Source organism: Phocoena sinus, chromosome 6 (genome assembly GCF_008692025.1).
Source record: "Phocoena sinus isolate mPhoSin1 chromosome 6, mPhoSin1.pri, whole genome shotgun sequence".
NCBI lineage: Eukaryota > Metazoa > Chordata > Mammalia > Artiodactyla > Phocoenidae > Phocoena > Phocoena sinus.
The window spans coordinates 82,399,981-82,424,643 of record NC_045768.1 but is presented as its reverse complement, the minus strand read 5'-3'; the positions used below and the strand labels follow the sequence as shown (position 1 = coordinate 82,424,643).

Genomic DNA, 24,663 nt, shown 5'->3' with positions numbered 1-24,663 from the left:
CACTGCTCCCCAGAAGAGCCCCCCTGTCACCGGAATTGCTTTGCTGTCCACACCCCTTTGAGCTTCTGGCATCTTCCATAAAATGGGCACAGAGTTGAGTCTGAATTTCAAAAACTGTAATTAAGACTCTTCCGGTGTGATGAATTGGGAGATTGGGATTGACATGTATACACTGATGTGTATAAAATGGATGACTAATAAGAAAAAAAAATAAGAAAGACAAAAACAAACAAACAAAAAGGCTCTTAGTAATCTTTTTAGCAGACTTCCTTGCCCCGAGGATCCTTAGGAACCTAGAACAATAACAGCAAAACAATAAAAAAAAGCAGAATCTGCTTTAGAATGTTTCTCCACCCTCCATCTCTGAGTATGTGGGAGCAACAACCCTGCTGAGAAGATGGGGAGAGGCATCCAGTGACGGAAAATGTGTCAGGCCCATGGCTCACTAGGGCTAAGGTTGGAGGTGCGGGGAGCAGACAGGCCCCGAGCAGGCACTTCCTCAGAGGACGAGGCACAGTGGATGCTGCCGCACATTTTCTCCTCTTCACTGGGTATGGTCTGTAACCTGGCTTTGGCCAGCAGCCTGTCCTAGGTGTCCAGACCCCCTCCGGGGTGTGGATCTCATGTGCCCTGCTTGTCCTTAGGGCTCCCACATTGTCTTCCTTGGCAGGAATCCCCTTCCCTGGGCTTGCGCCCTTCTTCCCCTGCCCATCTTGCTCTCTACATTTATCCTTTGTAGCCAGGGCCCTTCTCTGTGGGTTCAGGCAGTTTGCAAGAGTGTTTCTGTGGCTTTCCGTTGTTCTGACGACAAAGACCAAATCTTTAACAAGGTCAAGTCCTGCTACATTAGGGGGGAGAACGTGTGAGCCAATGTGTGTAAAACAACCGTAATAACAGTACCGGGAAATGCATGTCAGATCATCCTCTTAGTTCTCCAGTGCTCAGGCTCAGAGCTTTTGCCTGCTGGGCTTTCTGCCTAGAACACTGCCACCACCCGCCCTGTTAACACCTTCCCTCCCTGGATCTCGGCTCAAAGGTCCCTTCCTCAGGGCACCTTCTGTGGCCCCCAGAACAGATCGGCACCACGTTCACCCCAACACTTTCGTTGCATCTTTTCCTTCATACGTGCACCACAGCATGTAATTTATATCTGTTCACTAGTTTATGGGGGTTTCTAGATGAATATCTAGGCCCTCTGGGCCTTACATTCCACAAATGCAAAGTCTGTGTCTTCCTGAGCTTAGCACAGGAATTAAGTGCTCTGTGCTCGGCTTCTGGGCAGTCCACGTTCTAGATTTTTTTTTCAGAGTGTTTTTGTTTTGTTCTTATTTACGGGAAGGGCTCAGAGGTGCTGAATCAGTGCTTGGCTGGGCCTCTGTTCCTTGTGTTTCTTAGTCATCGACCGACACGGGTTCTTTTTCTTTTTGGCCACGCGGCACAGCATACGGGATCTAGTTCCCTAACCAGGGATCAAACCCACGCCCCCTGCAGTGGAAGCGCGGAGTCTTAACCACTGGACCACCAGGGAAGTCCCAGCGAGGGTTCTTTTAAAGGGCACTAGGTCGTGGTGACTTAACCCTTCTTTTTTTTGCGGTACGTGGGCCTCTTACCGTTGTGGCCTCTCCCGTTGCGGAGCACAGGCTCTGGACGCGCAGGCTCAGCGGCCATGGCTCACGGGCCCAGCCGCTCCGCGGCATGTGGGATCTTCCCGGACCGGGGCACGAACCCGCGTCCCCTGCATCGGCAGGCAGACTCTCAACCACTGCACCACCAGGGAAGCCCTTAACCCTTCTTAATACTCAGAAGCCAGTGACCGTTTCCATGGTGACATGGGCCCCTGGTGCCATCTCCTAGAAAGTACACAATAGGTGGGTTCTGTGTGACACGGTGAGTGACCTGTGTCACCAGGAAGCTGTTTTCTGCTGCAGCGCTGGTACAGGTACAGGCAAGAAGGTCCGTCCAGCAAGGAATTTAATGATGCCCCGTGACCCAGCCCACCCTCTCCGTATAGCTCAAGCAGGAACTGGGAAAGACTTCCTCTGATCCTCAATATTACCTGGTCCTTTTTGCAGGTCGTGACCCAGTAATAGATTACGAGACCAAATGTGTGGGTCATCAGCAGCATATAAAAGAAGGAGAAAAGATCGCATAGAAAAAATCAGATTGCAATACACATGGTGAAAGTAACTTTTCTTTCAGGTGTGTGTGTGTGTGTGTACGCACGCACGCTGAGTCATACAGTAAAATGTATTTCTTTCTTGGTGGTCAAAATATCCGATTACCACACTCTGTGGCATGTTCTGCTTGGACTTTCCAGTGTCACTGCCACCTCTCCTCTGCTTTCTCTTACAGGTATGCAAAATCCAGTCAGATCAAGACTGTGTCAAGCAGCAAGATATTTTTTAAAGGAAGCAGATTTCGATATAGGTGGGTACCCATGCTTCCATTTTGATGATGGGGCTGGGTTGGGGCAGCCATTTGCGTTGGAATATGGTACTTATAAATCAGTGCACTTTGGCCTGTACCCGTTTGGGTCCTCCCTTTCCACTCCACTCATTTCTTATGCCCACAGGACCCCTTAAACTCTATAGTCATGTTCCCTCGTGGAGGAGGAGAAGGCACGGATTCCTAGAGCTGGGTCAGACCACTGTGAAGTAAAAAAAAACAAAAAAAAGTGTGCGCACCCCTCCCCTTCCATTCTGAGTGTCTGTGCACAGACACTGTGTTTCTGTCTTTTGCAGTGGCAAAGTTGCCAAAGAGGTGGTGGAGGCAAGCTCCAAAATCCAGAGGGAGCCTCCAGAGGTGCACAGGTGAGTGGGGTGGTCCCCAAGGCGCCGGGAGATTTCTGGGGTGGACAGAAGGATTTAAAGGCTGGCTTTGCCAAATCCACTCTAACAAGAAGGAGAGTAAGGACACCAGCTACCTGGCCCTATGCCGTTTTCAGACCCTGATTCCTGGCGTGGCACTTCTCACCATCCCCCATATCTCACTCAGACAGATTTGGCTGGGCTCCATTCTGAGTTACTTGCTCTGTGTGGAGTCACTGCCCTGATTCAGCCTGGAGGGTCACGTGAACAAGCAGGAAGTGTGTGAGGCACGGGTGGCTGGGTTATCTCCTGGCTGAGTCCATTGTCGTGTCCTCTTAGAACTGCTCTCTCTTCCGGCCTCTGTTCATCAGACGTGGCCAGTTCCCATTGGCCCAACTCCTTCTAGGCGATTTCACACGAGGGGGTGGGGTACTTATCTCTCATTGGGCCCTTTAGTCCCAAAAGCCACTTAGAGGAATGACGAACTTAGTCATTAGTGGGTCAAGGGTATGCTTCTACATTAACATGGCAATATATGTAATTCTTAGGAATTAAATATTCTCTTGATCATGTTGTACTTCTTACCACCACAGTTTACACAAATCATTGTACATCTTAAACTTCAAACATGCTGAATATCTAAAGCAGAACATTCTTATCCTGATGTTCCCCCTTCTGAAGGCAAGATCATCATAAGATCTATTCTTTAGGAAGTTCCCACACAGTGGTGGGCACTGGTCCCTCCTTCCCCATCTTTGAACTTGGAGTCTTCCTATGCTCAGATATGCCCAGTCTCCTCTATCTCCAAGGTGACCCAGTGAACAGGGTACCTCTCACCTTGTCCTTGGGGCTATCAGGCAGGAGGAGGCCTTGGTCTCTCAGAAGTGCAGCTAAGCCAGCCAGTCTGGGCATCCAGACAGTGGAGCAACCCAGCGTGGGCTCCCACACAGGGGAGCAGGACTTCAGTCGGCATGGAATCTTGTACAGATGTGTACAGAGAATAATTCATCCCTGGCTTTGGGTGACCCAGTGGAAAGCTGTCACATACAAGTCTGCAAAGCAGTGTCTCCTGCTTTGAGAAGCAGGAGAAAACTGGGGGCAAGGGAATTTGGAGCGCCTTGGCTGGGACACCTTGGCGCAATACCTGTGAAAGTCTTAGAGCTTACTACCTGTTGATGGCAATAGTCATCTTTTAATAGTCTTTTTATAACCCCTCCTCTGCCTCAAATTGTGGTTACTCAGTGCAGCAGAAACAAGAAAGAAGAAATCATTGAACATATCATTTAAATGTTTCCAGAATCTTTGGTCTAGAATGACCTCAGGGATGACTCAGTTTAATGATTCTATTTTACAGATAAGGGAACTTGAGTCTCAGAGAAGTTAAATGATTTATCTGAGGTCATAAATATTTTGGTGGCAGAACTAAGCCTAGAACTCCAGCATCCTGCTCCTGAGTCCTATATCCTCTTTTCTGTGTTGCATCTGCCACCCCGAAAGCCTCTGCATTCTCCTAGAAGCTGGGGGGCAGACCTACCCCAGGAGCTCAGCTTGGTTTTATTCTTCCAGCTTGAAGCTTGAGTGTTTGATCTTAAAATTAAAAAAAAATACTTGATTCTGGGGAGTCCCCTTGATGGCACAAACACAAAGTAGGAAAATGTTTTTAGCAATATACTTTCAGGGGGCTTCCCTGGTGGCGCAGTGGTTGAGAGTCCGCCTGCCGATGCAGGGGACACGGGTTCGTGCCCCGGTCCGGGAAGATCCCACATGCCGTGGAGCAGCTGGGCCCATGAGCCATGGCCGCTGAGCCTGCGTGTCTGGAGCCTGTGCTCTGCAATGGGAGAGGCCATGACAGTGAGAGGCCCGCGTACCACACACACACCCAAAAATCCCAATATACTTTCAGAGAGACATATTCCAAATATGTTAATGAGATCAGAGAAGAATTTTTTAAAATACTTCTCTTTTAAATTTATGTTTGCACAATTTATGGGAAATAAGGCTTCCTAGGTCAAGGCTTCTCAAACTGTAGCTTGAACAGGGATCACCTGGGGATCCTGTTAAAATCAGATCCTGATTCATGAATCTGGCATTTCTAATGCTCTCCCAGATGATGGCCATGTGGCTAGTTCATGGTTTGCACCTTGAATAGCCAGGCTCTAGATAACTGCTGGGGGAGGGGTTGAAGGGAGCAGATTGGCCCTAGTGAAAATCTTTTCCTGGAGTGGACTGAACCACCAGAGCGGATGGGAAATGAAGCATCCATCAATTTATAGTTTTTCTTTTCTGGAATTTTCTAAAATCTCCCAGGATATTACTGCAAACAAGGCTCTATAGGCCCGTTTGACACCGGTTCACATGTTCTTTCTTGCTCTTCCTCTACCCGCTTTTACCTGTTTGTGAAAGCCTATTGAGTTCACACCCTCTGGATGCCTCTCTGGTCCTCAGTTCTTTGGCAGTATCTCTCAAATCTCTGACATTACAAGGAAGAATTTGTTTAAAGTAATAATACAGAGTAAGCTCTGGGAGGACAAAGCTTGTGCCTATCTTGGTTATCTCCATCTTACCCATCAATTAACACAGTGCTTGGCTATAGTAGGAGGTCAGTAGATATTTGCTGAATGAATGTATGCACCAGGCGTGTGAGATGACAGCTTCACATCTGTAATTTTCTGAGACTTGAGATCTGTCCGTGGTGCTGCCCTGGGGACCTCGCCCTCCCAAGAGGCAGCACTGTGGTCAGAGCCACAGTGATGTGTGCCACTTACAGTAGCAACTTCTTGTTCCTTCCCAATAGCTGGTTGCATGGTAGGAAATGTTTCTCTTACACAATTATTGTATTTTCGAATTGTTTTGACTTTCTTTGATGTGGCTGTCAAAAGTGAGAGTATAGCAATGAGCTCTCTTTATCTGGCAGTGCTCAGAGAGGCCTGCTAGTCTAGAATGGTGATGGTAAGACTTCAGTTATCTCTCCTCTAACTTGAGATTCTCCTCGTCAAAGAATAGCCAGTTCATGGACTCCTACTCCTGCTGAGATGTGTGTGACACAGAGAAACACACACAGACTAAGAACACTGTCTTGGGGTTTTTCTTTTTTTCAAAAAGAGAAGCAGCTCACTCTCGTGTTAGCTCATTGAACTTTGCTGATGACAGGATCCCCAAGTGGAACCCTATCGGCTGGCTACTTGGTGAGAATCCCCTGCCCATTCCAAGGCCCAGTGAGGCGGAGGGCTGTAGCTCTGAGAGTTCAGGGTCGGCTCTTTAAGCCTCCTGGGCATAGAGCCACCACCAAGGGATACCCAGAAACAGCACTTGTACCTGAAAGGAGCACCCATCTAGGAGTCATGAATGGGTCTAAGCTTGGCTGTGTTGCTCTGTCTTGCGTAAGTCACTTAACTTCTCGGATCATCAGTTTGTTCATCTAGAAAATGAGATTCTTACATCTTTCCCCGACTTCTAGGTTTTGTTATGGCCATTAAAATAAAGGGTATTAAAATTATAAAGTACCATAAAAATGTGAGGTGGTGATATTATTATCTCTCATCCAAAAATGGGAAGCTAGAACCTGACAGACACGTTCACATTGAAGTCTCTTCAGATGGAGTTTTTACTCACAGGCCAGCAGCACTTCCTTTCATTCCAAAGAGTGGTTGCAGTAACTCCACTAGCCTCGTATTTGTTGCTCGATTTTATGCCACCATTTCTTGAAGCCAGTCTTAGAATATACCTGCAGTTGCCGAAGGAAACCTTTCTACTCAGTAGAATCCTTAACGGCAGTTTCACTCAGAAACTGTTCTAGGCCAGGAGTGCACGTGAGTGGGCTGCAAAGCGGGTCAGGCATTTTGGCCGAGTCGGCTGGTGCCTGGACTCCGAGAGTGGGGGAACACAGCACGGACCCTCACCTGACAGGGAGCAAAAGAGCCTCCATAAAGGCTCGCTAAGGGTCCCTCCCTGCTGTGATATACATAGTAATTTCTGGGGGAGGGGAACAATGGAAAATGAGCTTTTCGGAGGTCAGAAAACTACATAGTCCACACAGACATGGCAACATGTGCTTTGCAGAACTAGGATCACAGTCATGAAGGTCACAGGGCTAATGGAAATCCCATGAAAAGCTCAGACAAATGAGAACCCTTCACAATAAAAGAAGTCATTGCTCATGGTGAATTTTAATCCCCCCTTGTTATTCCTTCCTTCCTTTCTTCCCCCTGCAAGGAATCCCCACCTCCACTTCTTTCCCTGTAAACCCACCACCCCTGCCAGGACTTACCGCTGACATCACCTTCCCTGGGAGGTCTTTCCTGGCTCTCCCTCACTCACAGCAGGATCACATGCCCCTCTCTGGTGCTCCTCTAGGACCTCAGCCGTCAGTCAGTCTCTTCCATGAGATGTGTGCTTTTCCAGCTGTGGCTGTAGCACATTAATGAGTCATGAAGTGAAAATAGTGGTCAAGACCAGCACTTTAAATGAAATTAAATAGAATGGAAAGTAAAACATAGTGGCTCACACATAGCAAGAGTTACTATTGTTGCATGAAGCATTCTCTTTAGCTGTGTGTGCACTTGTGTGTGTGTGTGTGTGTGTGTGTGTGTGTATACACAGAGATATGATATCAAATGTAGTTTTTAATGTGAGTCTTGGTCAAAAAAGTTTGAAAGTCATGGTTCTAGAGAGTAAGTTATTTAAGGTGAGGGCCATGATTTCCCAGAACAATACATACATACCAGCTGCAAAATAAATGGTTGTAGAATGAAATAATGAAGAAAAGAACTTCATGGTTAAGCAAGTCCTTATAAATTTCCTTTCCAGTCGGGGTGGGGGGCGGTGCTTTTAACTCTAGATGCTAACAGCTTCTTCCCTGTCCAGCTCCTATGCCCAACAGAAATGCCTGGGCTGTAAGGCGGTCCCATCAACTGGCCTGGAGAACACCTGTGACAGTCTGAAATGGCAACTTAATGCCAAGTTTACTTCAGTTTCAAACTGAACACCCCTTAACAAGATGCCAAGGGAGGTGCTATAAGGCACATGAGAATGGATAGGTCAGTCTCTGCCCTTAAGTTGCTTTATCAAGGTGGGGCTGATTAGTACCCCAGTAATTACAGGGCAACAAAGGTGACAAATGTGACAGGTTGTGAAAGACGGGACAGAAGTGTGAGAAGGAAGGGGGAGAGGGAGCTCGTTGTGAAGGCAATCCAGGAGGGCTTCAAGAAGAAGGCGACATTTGACATCATCTTTGAAGGATGGGTTGGTTTGGGTTTTGACAGGAGACATGGGAATGGGAAGGGTGCTGAAACACCCACCAGAGGTACCCCACATCCCTGTCTGTCAGGGCAGACATTGTAAATGGGCTTCCTGGCTATCAGCCAGTAGCCTTGACGAGACACCTTTCCTTGCCATCTACTGCCCGTTGAGCTACTGACATACGTGTGCTCCTTTCAGAAGGAGAAAGTGGAGCTGGGTTCTGTGTTTGGTTCGTGAGTGGGGTGTGAATTTGAATGGGAATATTAAGCATCGATATTAAATGTTGGACATCCAGCTCATGGCTATGGAAAGCCTGTGGCATCTGCCTGGCAGAGTTTTTTTGTTTTTGTGTTTGTTTGGTGGTTGTTAAATTACTTTGAGCCATGCCCTTCATTCACTTTTCTGCATATGTAGTTCAGTGATACCTGCCTCTTGTGTATCTTTGTCGCCCATGTCTTTTCTCAGTGCCTTGTCTTGTCACATAGCATGTCCAAGTCTGATGACATGTGGAGAAATACGTTTTCGTTCACTGTGTTGCATTAGAACACATGGACATTATACCACGTATCAAGACCTTAAGGATAACAAGGGCTATGTGTCTTAAGTGCTATGCCATCTTTACCACTGGCCTAATGCACTGTGTGAGTCTAGGGGCAGTTCCCAGCTCGCGTAGCCAACTGAGATGGAAGGGCCAGTGTTCCCAGTTGAAACCAGTTCCCTCCGGCTTGTGTCTGTTTTCAGAACCAGCATTACTCAGAGCCGCAGTTCCCACTCCTTGAACAAACAACTCATCATTAACATGGAGCCCCTGCAGCCCCTGCGGCCGTCCCCCAGTGAGCAGGAAGAGGAACTTCCACTGGGTGAGGGTAAGTACACTTCCTTCCAGAGCCTGGCATTGCAGGCTTACCCTGGGGGAATGAGGGAGGCACCAACCCTGGGTACCTTGGGTAATAGGTTGGGGTAGGGGTCAGAGTGAGTCATAAACTGTGTTCTTAGTAAATAAACTCTTCAGAGCTGGAAGACTGCATTATATTGAGAGTTCTATCAGTTTCTCCTGGAGAGAGTTCACTGGTACAAAGCATTCCTAAAATTATAAGTTAAAGCAGTAGTGGTGTTAGACCCATACTATCCAATATGGTAGCCATTAGCCACGTGTAGCTATTTAAAATTAATTTTAAGTTAATAAAAATTCAGCTCCTCAGCCACATTAGCTAGATTTCCAATGCTCAACAGCCACAGGTGGCTAATGGCTACCATCTTGGACAGCTCAGACCAAGAACATTCCCATCATTACAGAAAATTCTATTAGATGGTGATGTTTTTGACTATAATCACGATTAAATTAGTGGTTGTAACGAATTCTCCACAAATATCTCTACGCTGGTCATCCCCTTTCTGCCTTACTATTTCTGTGTCCCTTAATAAGAATTCCCTTTTCCACAGGACCTTGTCTGAAAGTTTTGATACAAGCTAAAATATATATGGTCCATTTTAGCCCCAAAGTTGTTATATTTGTAAAGGCTATTATATGTGTGCTTCTAGGCTTCTTTTTTTGCTTTTAAGGGCTTTCCTTCAGGGAAGAATCTTACCACACTGCTTACCGCGTATACCTGGTGAGGCAAATACCACTCTCATTAATTTCAAAGTAAATTTTTAAAAATTCACATAAAATACAATTATTGGAACCTTGAACCCAAACATAACATGCTTTCCTTAAATTTCTGTGATTTTAGTTTCATCATTTAAAATCTGGATACTGGGCAGTTTCAAGAAGGCGGGTCACTGTGTCCCCGAGAGATCACCTTTACCTGCAGCTTTAAGTCAAGAATCCCTTCCATAGGGGAAAACTCTTCAGCCCATAATAAGAATATGGCTTGGGATGCACATATCCTTGGGAGAGGTCGCAGCAGCTGATTCACACTGAAGCATAAGGGGTTTTAGTAGATCTTTCCGTGAAAGGAAACTTGAATGGTTGGAAGGAGGACTGGGCAATGGGATGCCATAAATTTCATGGGTGGAAGGAAAATGTGCAAGACACGAAGGATGGGGTCTCAGGAGACACCTTTATCCCCAGCTCAGCCACAGGGTGATGATAACCAGAACGATCTTGTGATAGTCGCCTTTATGCTCTGTCTCAACAACCAACTCCGTAAGCTCCATGCTAAATTAAACTTCTTAGCCCAGGGGTCCCTGGGTCCATGTTGCCTGTCTACATTTTTCAGCACCTTCTCTGTTTTTGTATGTTCCTCAAAGTGCAATGAAAGCAGCTTTTGTTTCTGATCACTAGTGATTTTCTGGGCTTCCTCCCATATGTCTGGAAGTTGGTTTGAGTGGAAATCATTTTTTCGGGAGGTCAGGATTAACCCAAGTTTGAATGAAGGAGGATATGGCTAATGGAGAAGAGGAGGGGAAAATAGATAACCCAAGCTTAGGATTGTGACTTTGCCTTGTCTGCAGAGATGGAAGCCTAGATGGGAATAAAACTTGGAAGACCAGTTACCATGGGGAATATGGAAGCCAGGTCACTGATGCCTTGTGAGCACCCTAGATGTGAAGGGGAGCCTGGGCAAGCTTTCCCCAGACCCTTCATTCCTTTCAATTAATAGAAACTTCTGTTTTGCTCCATTTTCTATAATGAGGTTCCATTTCTAAATACTAACCTTGTCATTAACATGACAGCTGTGTGGACAAGAGACTTATGCATTATAATTAACTGCAATAAAAAATAAAATTTCCATAATATATGATAGGAATCCATGAGCTACATTTTCAATTTTTCCAGTTATTTAAAATATGAATCTTTAATTCTTTCACCAGCTGTAAAGTCAAACTGATAGGTTTCTCTGTTTAAATGTCCAAAATAGCTCTATAACTATCTAATAAAATTCTCTTTTCTAGGAGAACTGTCCCCTTATGGAACATCTTTGTGGGTTTTGAAACTCAGGCAAATCATAGCAACTTGCAGGATATAGAATCAATTTTAAAGGAAGAGAAGTAGAAACGACAGTATTGTTAAATGCCCAGTATATAGAAAGAACTTCCCAGTCTAGAAAAGAGAGCAAAATCTTCTTAGGGACCATGAAATTCAAAGTTATGATTCCCATAGTCAACATAGCTACGTTCTTGATACCCTTACATCTCAGTTACTATTTTAGAGTCAAATTCTGCTTCATGTGTCTTTGAGTATCAGGTAATGGGATTTAAACATTCTATAGGGATAAATAGATTATTTAATAGGTCTATATGTCTCTGGTATATGAAGAGAAGAGAGGCAGAGAATATAGCTTTCAACAAAGATGTCTCCACTTTCGTGGATGGGCAGGTGCAGTGTGATGAATTTCGTTTCACCCTTGTATTCTGATATTGCAATTTTTTGTGTCTGATCAAGAACCAAAGTGAAGAAATTAGAATTTCACTCCGTAATACAACAGCTCTGGCAAAGATGTGGTATACAACTAAGTAGACCATACTTAGCTGTGGAAGTTGCTGTGGCCCTATGAAGATGAAGATACTCTCTTTTCCCTGGAGACTCACAGCCTGTTGGGGAGACAGCAGTGGGATCACAGAGGTGAAGAGTAGGTTCTACCTCTGCTGACTGGGTTGCATGCTTACTTTTCTGTGTGCCTCACGAGATACTAGTGCCTCAAGCTGCCTGGAGAGCCTCTTGTTCCCTTTCAGTCTTATCAGAGTATATGGCATAAAGTTGGGGGCACAGGAATGAATGGATGAGACTGACAGGCAGAGGGAGTTGTGGGTGGTCTAGTCAACTTGCATTGGATGCTTGTGTGGCTTCCAGGGAAGAGGGATCGGGGAAGAATGAAAGGTGAGGCAGAAAGTTAGGGAAGGACCAGATTGTGATGGGCCTCACCCAAATTGCTGGAGAGTTTAGACTTTAACCCAAGGGCAGTTGGAAGGCACTGGAGGATTTCAAGCATGGACCTGATTGGAATTGTGTTTTGTATCTCTTGTGTGTGGGCAGAGGACAGGTTAGAGATGGGTATGGCTAGAGCAGTTTTTCAGTCTCAGCACTGTTGACCGTTGAGCTGGATAATTCTTTGTCGGGGGCTGGCTTGTGCTTTGTAGGATGTTTAGCAGCATCCCTGGCTTCTATCGAGTAGTACCCAACCAGTCTGGACAACCAAAAACGTCTCCAGGTATTGCCAGATACCCTTGGGAACAAAACAACTGCCTGAGAATTACTGTGTTGGAAGCACAGAGACCCCACAAGAGCCACTGCAATAGCCCAGAGACTAGATTAAACGAGGGTTGAGCTGAGGCAGAAGGTGGGATGGGGAGAAGGCAGTGGGCTCTAGCTAGTAAGCAGCAGAGTTGTTGACACATGTAAGGTGCCTGTGGATTCCTGTCCAGGTGCTGCCCTTGTCTGCAAGAACTTGAGAGGGAAAAGACCTTAACCTCTTTGGAAATGAGACTGTTCTGAGACACAGGAAGTTTCCAGTGACATGTCAACATCAGAGAGGCGATGGCAAAAATGATTTCATTTAGATATTGGAAACTTTGGAAGAGTTAGATACTTCACTGAGCTTCCGACACAGAGTGGAGGAGACTTAGACATCTCTGCTTACCTTTGACGTCATTATTCCTCATCTCTATACAGTGGCTCCGATTCTTGTTTGGGGGATTCAAATCACACATTTTGAAATTGGATCCATAAACAGGTGAAGGTTGGCAGTCTGAGCCCTGTTAAAAGAGTTGTCTGATTAGGAATTTTTAAAAAATCAGATTGGGAGAAGAAAGAAGGACCTTAACCCTGACCCTTGGAGGCACCATCTCCTGGAGGTCATGGGAAGGTCCTGGTGCCTTGTCTCGCGTGGGTACCATGGTGGTGACATCTCTGCTGCCGTCATGACTCTCGGTGGTTCCGACCACCCATTTGTCTGACAATCTCTTTCTATTCTTCCTGGAACTTCAAGATTCTCAAAGACAGCTGGAGAGAGCACGATTGCCCAGATGAGCTCAGGGGCATTCTGGGAGAGAACGCGTAACCCCGTTCACCCAAACGACAGCTGGAGGATTATCTCTGAGGTTGGCTGTGTCTGTAGAGAAAAAACAAAATCAGTTCCTAGGCACCACTAAGCAGTGAGAAAGTTTTCAACGTTACCCCAAAGTTGCTCAGCTACAGGATCCGAGTAGGTTAGTGCTGTGGAAAGCTTTAGATGTGAATAGCAAACCATTTGAAAAGTGCCACTTCAAGTTTATGAAAATTTCCGGAGAAGAAAATACTGAGAGTGGAAATTGTTCCGGGTGAAAATGACATTTTCAGGAGTGATTAATCTGAATATATTCACATGCAAAATGGAGTAGGGTTCACAGTGTATACAGCAAAATGCTTGCATGTTTTATTAGTAGAGTGTATTTTTCGTTAAGGAAAAAAGATTATGGTAGAGAAGGGGAATGGAATGTATCACGTGAGACTTGGTAGCCGGCTATTACCAACGCCCGGTGAAGGTCACTCTCGTCCACCAGAGTGATGGTACGAGCTGGCATGATTAAACAGGCAGGAAACCATGCTTTCTTCTCCTTGGTAGACACAACTAAATAAGAGTTGAAAACGTTTGACACCCTCCTGCTGGCAAAACAAGAGCACAATGGAGACACCAAAATTTCCATAAAGGAGTGTCTTGGGGATGGCAGTGTGATTGGTTTGAGGGTGGCTTAAAGCTGCATTTGTATGCGATTGAGAAAATGTCTATATCAATGAATAGATGGGAATTAAGTAGGGCAGTAAAACTAACTCTCCCGAGCCACACTTCCGCACTGTCCCTGTAAGTGTGTATGTGTGCGTGCGTGCGTGTGTATGCGACTGCATGTGTGTGTCATGGATGTGGCTCTGTGTGGGGTGGGTAGGGGGCGGTGGGGGTGTTTTAAGGGTCATTTACAGTGTCTGCTCTAACCATAGGTGACTTAAGTTGGTGTCACTGAAATTCTAGAAAGTCTGTATGTGAACCTGTGAAGGCATTTTGAGCATATAAAAAGTGTATAGTTCTCATCCGTCAAGCATGCCACACTTGTGACCCCACCCTGCTCCACCCTAACACTTAACAGGTGACCCGCAGGGCCAACTGTGGTCTCCATGTGCAGGTTTTTCTGTACCATAGCAGGCAGAGCCTTTCATACCCTACACAGTTGTTCCAATCCTATCACTGTTGGAATCTCTAACAGCCCACGGCTGCCATGGTTACACTGACTCCAGTGAGTCTGGTCTCCTCCCTGGTTATCTGATATGAAAACTTTTCTCCCTCTTTTCTTCCTTTGTAGAGTTCCATGGCCAGGGCTCAAACAGATTTACCCTCTTCTCAGGGTGTCAGAGTCTCTCTTCCACGCCATTTTCCCCCATGTGCCAAGTAATTTCTTCCTTTTGGCTTAGGGTATGTCAGGATATGCGTTGGGAGTGACACACTGGTCTTTTTGAAATTTCTTTTATGTTATGTTTCATCAAACAGTAGGAGCTGTTTCTAAATCCTGTGGGACCACCTTTCCCCTGTGGTTACTGCTACCTGGTGACAGCAGACCGTTAGCACCAGCTCTAATTACTCTTGTCCCTGCCATTGGGTTTGGGGTGGCTATTTGTTTGTATTTTCTCATTATAAAACTAATTTATCATCTTCTAGAAAATCTAGAGAGAATAAAAAAGCATAAACAAGGAGAAAAAGACCACCTTCCAGATTGTCCTACCTGCTGGAGCCAGTCGATGTTAATAATTTTTGTCCCTATGTGCTTTAAGGCCATTTCCATCATCTTGAGTGTAAAATTTTTTTAATTCCTGCTTTGTTTGCTTAATGTTGAAAACGTGAGTGCATGAAAACATGATAACTTGAACTGTAGGTCAAACCATGAATTGGGAGCATATTTAATACGAATGTGGACAAATGGGTTAATATCCTGAATTAGAAAGAACTCACACAAAGTGCTGTTTTAAGCATCTTTTTGGCATTGCTCAGATTTGGGCTCTCCCAAATTTTCCAGTTAATGGCACCCTCGGTCTCCCACTGCTGATAGGCATACAGCAGCCGAACCTGCTTCCACAGGAGCTAGGAGCCTCCGCAGAGCAGAAGCCAGCTTCTGGTTTTATTTATAGCTGCAGTCTCGGATTAGCAGAGCCAAAATTCAGAATTCTTTATCACATTTATTGAATTCGGGAAGTTTGGGTCGGCAACTCCTCTAGGGTAGGAGATGCCAAGAGCAACGTAGGGAAAGAGATAAAGGCCTCCTGAGTGAGCTCTGCAAATTCGTATTTGGAAGCTCCTCAAAGCTTTCACCTTCCCCTTTGGTGCTTTTCTTTGGAGTTGGTGTCATCTTTGGAACTTTGGTTTCTGGTATTTACTGATGACTTAACATACTTGAAAGAGAGCTTTGTAATTTGAAGCATTTACAGTGCTGGAAGGAAGCTAAATGCCTTGCTCCTGATGCAGTTTAAGTGTTTTTATCTTACATGGATTTGGTATTTTACATCATACGATGCCAACATGTGCATCATTTCAGTTCTGTAGTTGGCTAAATGTGATAAATTGTTCATTTTAAGAAATATCGTATTCCTCAGCATAAACACAGCAGTGCTTTGGGTAGCTGCTCTGTTTCTGCATTAACGCCTTGCACCAGTGGGGAAACACAAACTCTGGTCTCAGATCATCCACCTTTGGGAGCATCATATTCCTCGTCTCTGAGACAAGAAGATAGGACTTGAGCACCACTCAAATGCTTTCTAGCTCTAAAGTCTTCAGTTCTTTTGCTTAACGTCAAGGTCAAATTCCAGGACTATGGTTTGAGGTCTTTCGCAATAAGTATGCAAACCTGGGGACAGGAATATTTTTCAGAGCTTTTGGGAGTTAGAGGGAATGTTAAGGATGTTCTAGCACAAGGGTTGGCAAACTGGCCGGTGGCCCACTGCCTCTTTTTTTTTCTGGCCCAGGAGCTAACGGTTACATTTTAAATGATTATATCAGTACCTACATAGTATCCTTGATTTTACCTCTTGGCCCACAAAGCCTCAAATGTACTATCTGGGCCTTTAGAGAGAACGTTTGCTGATCCATGATGTAGCACACCCCCCTCTGGATTCTACAAATGAGAAAGCTCAGAGAGAGGAGACTGTTTGCCCAAAGTCACGGAGCTGGGTGAGTACCGGGGTTGGGATCTGGTCCTGTTTGTCAAATTTATCTAAAACAGTTCAACTTCTTCTTGCGAAAACAGAACCATTAACTACGGAACTACATTTAGTTTTCAATGACAACAAATGAATTCTCAAAAGAGACACCTTATCCTATATAAACATGGGGAACCTCTGTGATTCAGTGAGAAGAGCTGCTGCATATTTGGGGCAGGGTTTGAGCGTTTGGCCTTCAGTCACAGCCTGCCAGGACCCTGTGACTCCTCAGAGACTTCCAGTCCACCAGGAGCATCACCTTCCCTGGGCACCAGTGGTGGTGAGGCTGTGGACGCATGTGCCACACCAAACAGAATTCCTAGTAGACCTGGGTTGCAGGGCAAACAGCCTTCATGCAGGAAGGCTTTCTCCCCTCTGGGAATCATGTTCTCATTTTAAAGCTGAATTTGTTAAATAAGGAATGGCTCACTCCGGGCCTAGTTCTAATTACTCATAGTCTGTGTTGAGAATCTTTGTCTTATTAGTGAGAACAACTCAGTTCTGAGCTTCCCAAATCACTGCTCCGGCTCAAGTTGGCACTTGGCTGCCACACCTGAGTATTAATAATCAGTTGCTTTAAAGGATTCAGCTGGGATAAAAAAAAATATATGTCAGTCAAGTGCCCCATGAAGTAATCTGGTCACGGTCCTTGAAGGTTAGGATGTGAGCCAGGCGAGGGTGTCAGCATATGAGCAGCTGTGACAGCCGGAGTGTGGTCTGTGACAGGGAAGACATTCTGCTTTGGCCCTTGGGCAAGAAAACATTCCCACCACATCCCTAAGAAACCGCAGGAGAGGAAAAGTGAAGATATTGCTAAACCATTGTCATTAGAAAGCAGAGGCTATCATTTTCTGGATTCCACAGTCAGCACGGCGTCCTATTTTCTACTGTTTCTGTTAGTGGGTTGGTAGTGAGTGTTAAGTAAATGTTCTTTGTGATACCCAGGCTTACACTGAGGCAGGAGCTCACAGAATCTCCCTTCCTCCCACCTCTGTTGTTAAGACCCTGTGCCAGTTATGTGAAAGAAAGTGTTGGGCAGTGTAGGCTAGTTCCACTCTTTCAGGGAGGTGTCTCGGGCGGTACGGGCAGGGTTCAGAAAAGAGGCTCTGGTCAGTTGGCACAAGGCTGGATGTTGGGTGTGTCCACTGGGGTGCATGTCCAATGCCATCTGCAGAGCGGTGCAGCTTTTCTCTTGGTTTGGCTGATGGAGAATTGGAGGCCCTAGAGCCATGGCTTCCAGACCCTGCATTTATACAATGGCCCACTGGGGTGGAGGAAATAACTATCCAGATTTCTATTGGGATTTTACTTTTATCACCTCCTCAAAAAATTTCTATTGCCTAAGTTTTATAATGGATATAATATATCAAGAGAACTGTACATGTATCCAATTTATAAATAAATACTCATTTTTTCATAAGTATGAACAAACATGTTTCCCCCCAAAAAAGGTTTGGATATAGCTGCTCTAGACCTTACCGATGAGTACACCAAGAAGAAGAGGCAGGGCGTGTTTTTGAAACTCTGAAATCCCTGTTCACGCCAAAACTCCAGATTCCTAAAATAGATGTGAGATCTATCTGCTCTAGTTACGGTGGTGACCTGCCATTTTACATGCTTTTGGTCTTTCATGCTGGTAAACCAGGGTGAGTCATCCAAGCACAGTCTAGACCTTTGCTAAGCTCTTTGGTAGGTGCTGTGTCACTCTCACTGAAGTGTTCTGTGGTGGCCCTGAGTCCCCGATTTACATGAATGCTGGACTCTCTTTTTGTTGTTGTTGTTGTTTCAAAAATCCTTCAAATTCTTTATTTTATTGAAGTATAGTTGATTTACAATGTTGTTAATTTCTGCTGCACAGCAAGTTGATTCAGTTATACACATACATACATTCTTTTTCATATTCCTTTCCATTATGGTTTATCACAGGATATTGAGTATAGTTCCCAGTGCTATACAATAGGACCTTGTTGTTTATCCATCCTATATATAATAGTTTGCATCTGCTAATCCCAAACTCCCAGGCCATCTCTCCCCCACCCCACTCCCCCTTGGCAACCACAAGTCTGTTCTCTATGTCTGTGAGTCTGTTTCTGTTTTGTAGGTAAGTTCATCTGTGTCATAGTTTAGATTCCACATACAAGTGATATCGTATGGTATTTGTTTTTCTTTGTCTGACTTACTTCACTTAGTATATTAATCTCTAGGTCCATCCATATTGTTGCAAATGGCCTTATTTCATTCTATTTTTATGGCTGAGTAGTATTCCATTGTATATATGTACCACATCTTCTTTATCCATTCATCTGTCGGTGGACATTTAGGTTGTTTCCATGTCTCGGCAATTGTGAATAGTGCTGCTATGAATACAGGGGTGCATGCATCTTTTCAAATTATAGTTTTGTCAATATATATGCCCAGGAGTGAGATGGACTCTACTTTCTGAGTATACACAGGACACAACCTTAGTGGGGATCCTCTGGTGGTGGGAAGCGCATTGGATAGAGACCGAGAGGGCTGGGGTTCATTCATTCACTTGATAAACAGTTACTTCTTCTCTGGTATGTGCTGGACACTGGCAGTACCTGGATCTTATTTCCTCTTTTATAAAACAAGGTGAGGTGGTTTCTAAGTTTCCTCCACACTCTGACTGTCCTTTAGTAATTCTTCCCCATGTTCCTGCTGTTCTTACTTATGTGCTTTTGGATCACTCATCATTACCTCCAAAAACAAAAGGTATAAACATCTTCTTTTTAAACGTGGTTAATGAAACAGTAAGCATGTGGCACAATGATCTATAAAAGCAGGGTTACATTTTTCCTTTATTTTTTGTAAGTTGCAAACTTCCAGCATAAAATTGAAAATTAATAGCAGCTAGCTTAAAAGGGAATATAAAATGGACACTTCCTCACTTAAAAGAGCCCTCACCTCCTTTAATGTCTCCTCTTAGAAGAGAAGTCCAATCTGGGAGCTTTTTAGTCCCCCCAGTCTCCACTTCAGCATAAAAAAAAAATGTGAAAATGGGCAGATGGTCTGGCTGAAAGAGAAATAAATAGGGTTTTCAGGATGACCCACGTGATAATCTGAACACAGACTGGATTTTGCCATTAAAGGAAGGAGTATCCATACTAGAAAAGAGAGAGCAGCCCTTGTGATCTATGGCTTGTCAGTGTCTGCCTGAGCCCCTCTGCAGCTGCACCATTTGGCCCCTAAATAGAGGCTTAGCCCCACCTCCGACTCCAGGACCAATCCTACCTTGCTCTGGGAGGGAATGAATAGGCTGAAGCCCAGGATCTTGGCTCAGGCTGTGAGTCCTGCTCTCTCTATTGCTCTGCCCCGTCTTCTTCTGGTCTGCGTGCCAGCCTTGCTCCCTTCCTGAGTCTCTGCCCTGGTGGTGCCCCTGGGTACTCTACTCCTCCAGGACCTTGAAGGCCCCTCTCCCTGGGGCTAGGCCATACTCTGCTGGTGGACAGCCTGCATGGTGCTCCCTTCCTGTCTTGTGTTTCTCAGGGCCATGTTCTGTTCCTTCTCAGAGCAGACTCTTTCCCAGCACTGGCCCCATCTTGAGTAGAGGGGTCTGATCTCAAATGCCCATCGTCTCCGGTTAAACTTCTCTCACTGCCCAGTGGTGTCATGAAATACAAAACTGTCAAATCCATCAGCAAAATCCTTTTCACTTTAACCTTTCAAATATACCCCAGAATCATTGCCACTGCACCACTCCAGCTGCAGCCACTCTTGTCTCCCTCAAGAGATAACGGTATCTCTGCTTCTACACTGCCCACCTCCCCCGACCCCTGTTTTCCACACAGCAGCCAGGGTGATCTTTTATAAGTGGAACTTGGATCTAGTTAGGTTCCCTATGAGGCCCTGTGAGCTTGATCCCTACCCACCCTTAGACCATTTCCTACTGCTTTCCTCTTGAGTCTCTGTGTTCCTACCACATTGGTCTTCTGACCTTGTTGCCACCACAGGGCCTTTGCAGAGCTGATTTATCTACCTAGAAGGGCCTTTCCTCTGATCTGTGCATGACTGGCTGTTTCTTTTTCTTTTCTTTTCTTTTTTTTTAACATCTTCATTGGAGTGTAATTGCTTTTGGCTGTTTTCTTTAAGTCTTAGCTCAAATTTCAGCTCTCTGGAAACCCTGAGTACCCAATTCTGAGTAATTCTCTAAACCTAGCCATTTGTTCTCGTGCCAGCACCCTGTTTGATTTTTGTCAGTGTTTAGCACTATCCAGCACTTCTAATTTACTTAGTTGTCCTCTCGTTTGTTGACTGTCTCCCTCAACTAAAATGTCAGCTCCACGACAGCAAAAACTTTGCCTGCCCCACCCTGACATTGTCCCTACCACTTAGAGATGTTCTGACACACAGTAGGAGCTAAGTTAATGCTTGTCAAATTAGTGAACAAATGAATGAATGAGTTCTAAATGCAGCCAGGACAGCTTTTGGAATGAATGAGTTCTAAATGCAGCCAGGACAGCTTTTGTTTATGTAAAAGAAAGCATATAAGGAGAATATTCTCCTGGGATTAGGGTTTGCCAGAAGCCAAACTTGTTCTGTTTTATTTTGGTTTTGTTTTTAATCTGAAATCAAAAGCTATAATATACATAGTCATTGTAGAAAATTTGGAAAATACAGAAACCACAAATCCAGAATTTTAAAAGCACCTGCAATCCCCCGTGTTCAAACTGTGGTATGAATGTGTATAATCCATTCTATATATCTTTAACAAATATTGGACTACACTAGAGATATTATTTTGTAATCTGCTTTTTCACTTATTAATATAACATGAACATTTGTCTATGCATTAAATGTTCCTCCACTATTTTAATTTTAATGGACATACATTATTCGATCACATAAATAGACAAAAATATCTTTCACCCCCTCCATCTCCTACCTAAATTATATATATATATGAATGTCTCTTACGTAGCTACACAACTGAGTATAACCGTTTTTTAAAATCTTTGAGAATTTGAAAGGCCAAACTTAGAGTGGTTGGACATTTTTCTTGCATTTCTTGCCATTTGTGTTTCTCTTTTGAGCATACAACTGGAGTGTGAGAGAGAGAGGCCCTTGGCTGGTGTGCTGGGTGAAGGATTGGGTCCTGCTGCCTCTAGTTTCTTGGTTACCTAGCAGCAACACAAGGAGCCCATAGTTCCAGAAGAGCCTGTTTTTTTCAACAGAGAGACACAGATGCCTGTTTCTTAATACCATCTGCAGAGCTGTTGGGAAATATGGAAGAAAAGTGGAGCTCCATTTATCGATGCAGCCCAATTCAATTTCCTTTACTCGGAGAAAAATGGTGCATCTGTAATGGCGACTTGTGCCTGGAGGGAGTGAAATAATACAGCAGCAGTGATAAGAAAACAGATTCATCCTGTACAGAGACAAAGGAAGTAGATTCTTGGCTGAGAGTTCTAAACAGACGAAAGGAGCCTGTTCTAACTGGAGCCAGTAAGGACAGCGTTGTCACCCATTATTCTTACAGGAAAACCTCTGGGCACTGACATCTGACAACACTGCACTGTGAATAGATTACCTTGATATATCTAAGTTATGGAACATCAGGCAAATTTCAAGTCCTAGGTTTGACCAGGATAGAGGAAAAACTCTTTGTTTATGTGGAAGGAATAATCTGAATTATAGGTCATCTTGGTCAGAGAGAGATGGCTTAAATTCTTCTCCAAGGAAATTCCTCATGCATGTCTTTGAAGAATGCAATATAGTTGTGAAACTCCTGGTCCCTGTCCAACATCTGTGGGAGATTTTCACCCGGTTTCATGTATGGACAGCTATGGAAGGTTTCCCCTCATGTTACCATCACCCCTATAGAGGGGTATCTATAGGTATTCAGGCCCTATCTTTATTCACAGGGTTTTAAGAGCACCATGCACCAGTGAATAAGAGTGTCTCCTATAGTAGATAAATCAGAGGGGGAATGGACAGTTCTGCATCTGCACAGTCTATGGGTGGCTTGTTGGGTGGTGACTCCCATAAGGCTCCTTGGTGCTGTCAACGGATGGTACCTGATCCTTGGAGACTGGGGTCTCTTATTTTACACTCTCCTCTACTTGTAACCCCTTCAATTTTCCTTTTATTCAGAATTCTGTTGTGCAGTGTGCAGGTTGAGGAGGTCTTTCTGTCTTGGAGAATGGTTTGTGAGATTAATGGCTAAGTATTTGTGGTCGTTGTTTTATTGTTGGGTAGGTTAGGTTTGCTCTCTGGGCTGAGGATGAAGAAAAGGCTTCCAGGACTTTTGTGAGCATAGGTGAATTAGTCAATTAACATTTTAAAACATTGCCTTACCACGGTTGGAAGACAGTAAAGCTTGCTCTTCATTGGTGTTTGGAAATGGAGAGACCACTGAACTTGGAACAAGGAGACAGGATTCTAGGTGTGGTGTTTTCACTGACGAGGGCGACCTTGACCTCCTCTCTGTTTCTCTTGGATTAGCTTCCTTGTATTATAGCTCAGCCTCACACTGCCACCCTGTACTCTCAGCTGCTTATCGGCCACCTCCACTTGGACGCCACACAACAGCTCACAGCTCACACATCAAACTTAATGGGTTTACGACTACACTCATGTTCTCATCCTTCCCCAAATCCCAGTCTCCAAACTGCTCCTGCTCTGACTTGGTTAATGACAGTACCATCCATGAAGTTACCCCAACCAGAGAGACCTGGAGGCCATCCTTGCCTTGATACCCCTCCCATGCTCCACATCTACTCGGCCACCACCATCAAGTCCACCCCAGAAGTAACTCTGACATCTGCCCGGGCTCTTCAGCCTGCCGCTACAGCTTCATTTCAGGTCCCCTCTTCTCTTTCTGGGGACACTGCAGTATCTTCCTTATTGATCTCCCTATAACCCATCCTGAAAACTCCTGCTAGAGCAATCACCCTTATTTGAAGTAGTTTCTAGAACCTCCTCATTGACTGTGGAGCAGAGTCCAGCCCCAAAAGGTGTTCATGGCTCCTCACAATCTGGTCCACGCTCACCTCTCCAGCCTTATTTCCCTCCTTTGGTCCTGCTCAACCCTCTCATCATTCTGTGAATGCAGCTCCCCCCACGCTGCCCCAGTACCACAGGCCCATGTGGGCTCCTCTCTGCTGGTTCCTTTACTGGGGCTGCTCTTCCAACTTCCCTCTGCCCCATCTGCTAGATCCATACTGTTTTGTCAAGTGGCTCCTCCTCTATGAAATGCCCCTGGCTTAAAGACAGAACTAATAGCTTTCTTCACTTTCATTCTTGCATTGATTCTTCTTTTTAGCTTTATTGAGATATAATTACATATAACATTGTGTAAGTTTAAGGTGTACAATGTGTTGATTTGATACATTTATATGGTGCAAAATGATTACCACCATAGAGTTAGCTAACACTTCCATCCCATCACATAATTATCATTTCTTTCTTATGGTGAGAACCTAAGATCTACTCTCTTAGCAACATATAAGTATATAATACTGCGTTATTAGCTACAGTCACCATGCTGTACATTAGACCCCCAGATGTTGTTAATCTAATAACTGGAAGTTCGTACCCTTTGACAAATATCTCCACCACCACCCCGCCGCGCCAGCCCCTGGTAACCACCACTCTGCTGTCCGTTTCCCTGGAGGCACCGCTTACATTTGGTTCGTGAAACTCCTCTGTCTAACCATTAGTTTACATGTCTGGTCTAACTGGGTGCCCCTCCCCATTAACGGGTGGATGGTTGAATGGAAGGTGAGCCATTCTAGCCAACTTTTCTGTTATTGACCTTAAGCCCTAAGATTAAATATAAGCCATACTATGGAATACAACAGAAAAAAATTCAGAGTTCTCACCTGCTTCCACTGAGAACTCATAAGCACAATGCGTATCTGTAATACATTAGGCTTTTTCTATCATTTAAAAATAACTAGTGAGGTTTTTTTTTATATTCTTTGCTCTAACTTTATTTTTTAAGGATTTAAACATTTCCCTATTGGAACAGAGTATGCTCATTTTAAACATTTAGGAAGAAATCTTGTAGTCAATTTTGGGGGGCAGGAGCTAAATTCATCCTTCGGAAGATAGAGGCAGTGGCCCAGCAATACTTTTATCTTAAGTCACAAACATGTTTTTTAACTTTTGTTTCTTACCCGAAGCTGACTGCTTGGAATGATATGCTCTTTCTTGTTTGGAAATAATATGGAGTGTCAGGAAACTATGAGGAAGTGTGAGAGGTTCTTAGGCTGTCAGCAGGGCTCTTGATTTTCAGTCTCCGGCGGGTCCTTTCATGGCTTTTTCTGCTTGGCAGAAGAGATTTGGAAATAGAGACTGAGATGCCCATTTCATTGCAGCTAGAGCATCTCATGCTACTTCTAAGGCTTTCGTAGAGTTAGACTTGTCCTACCCCTCACCCCACTGGGGGTTTCCTTTCTCTTTGATTTGTTTGATAGAATCTGGATTACCAGAAAA

The 24,663-nt window shown here is 44.7% G+C and overlaps 1 protein-coding gene across 1 annotated transcript in view; it reads left to right on the top strand.

Annotated features, from left to right (window-relative positions):
- The window catches only part of FRMD3 (FERM domain containing 3), a 307,038-nt gene that overhangs the window by 243,217 nt on the left and 39,158 nt on the right, over window positions 1-24,663 (top strand). Inside the window, exons 11-13 of the mRNA XM_032634061.1 lie at window positions 2,353-2,427; window positions 2,742-2,810; window positions 8,787-8,911. Of these exons, the coding sequence (XP_032489952.1) occupies window positions 2,353-2,427; window positions 2,742-2,810; window positions 8,787-8,911 (269 nt within the window). The remainder of the gene's footprint in view (window positions 1-2,352; window positions 2,428-2,741; window positions 2,811-8,786; window positions 8,912-24,663) is intronic.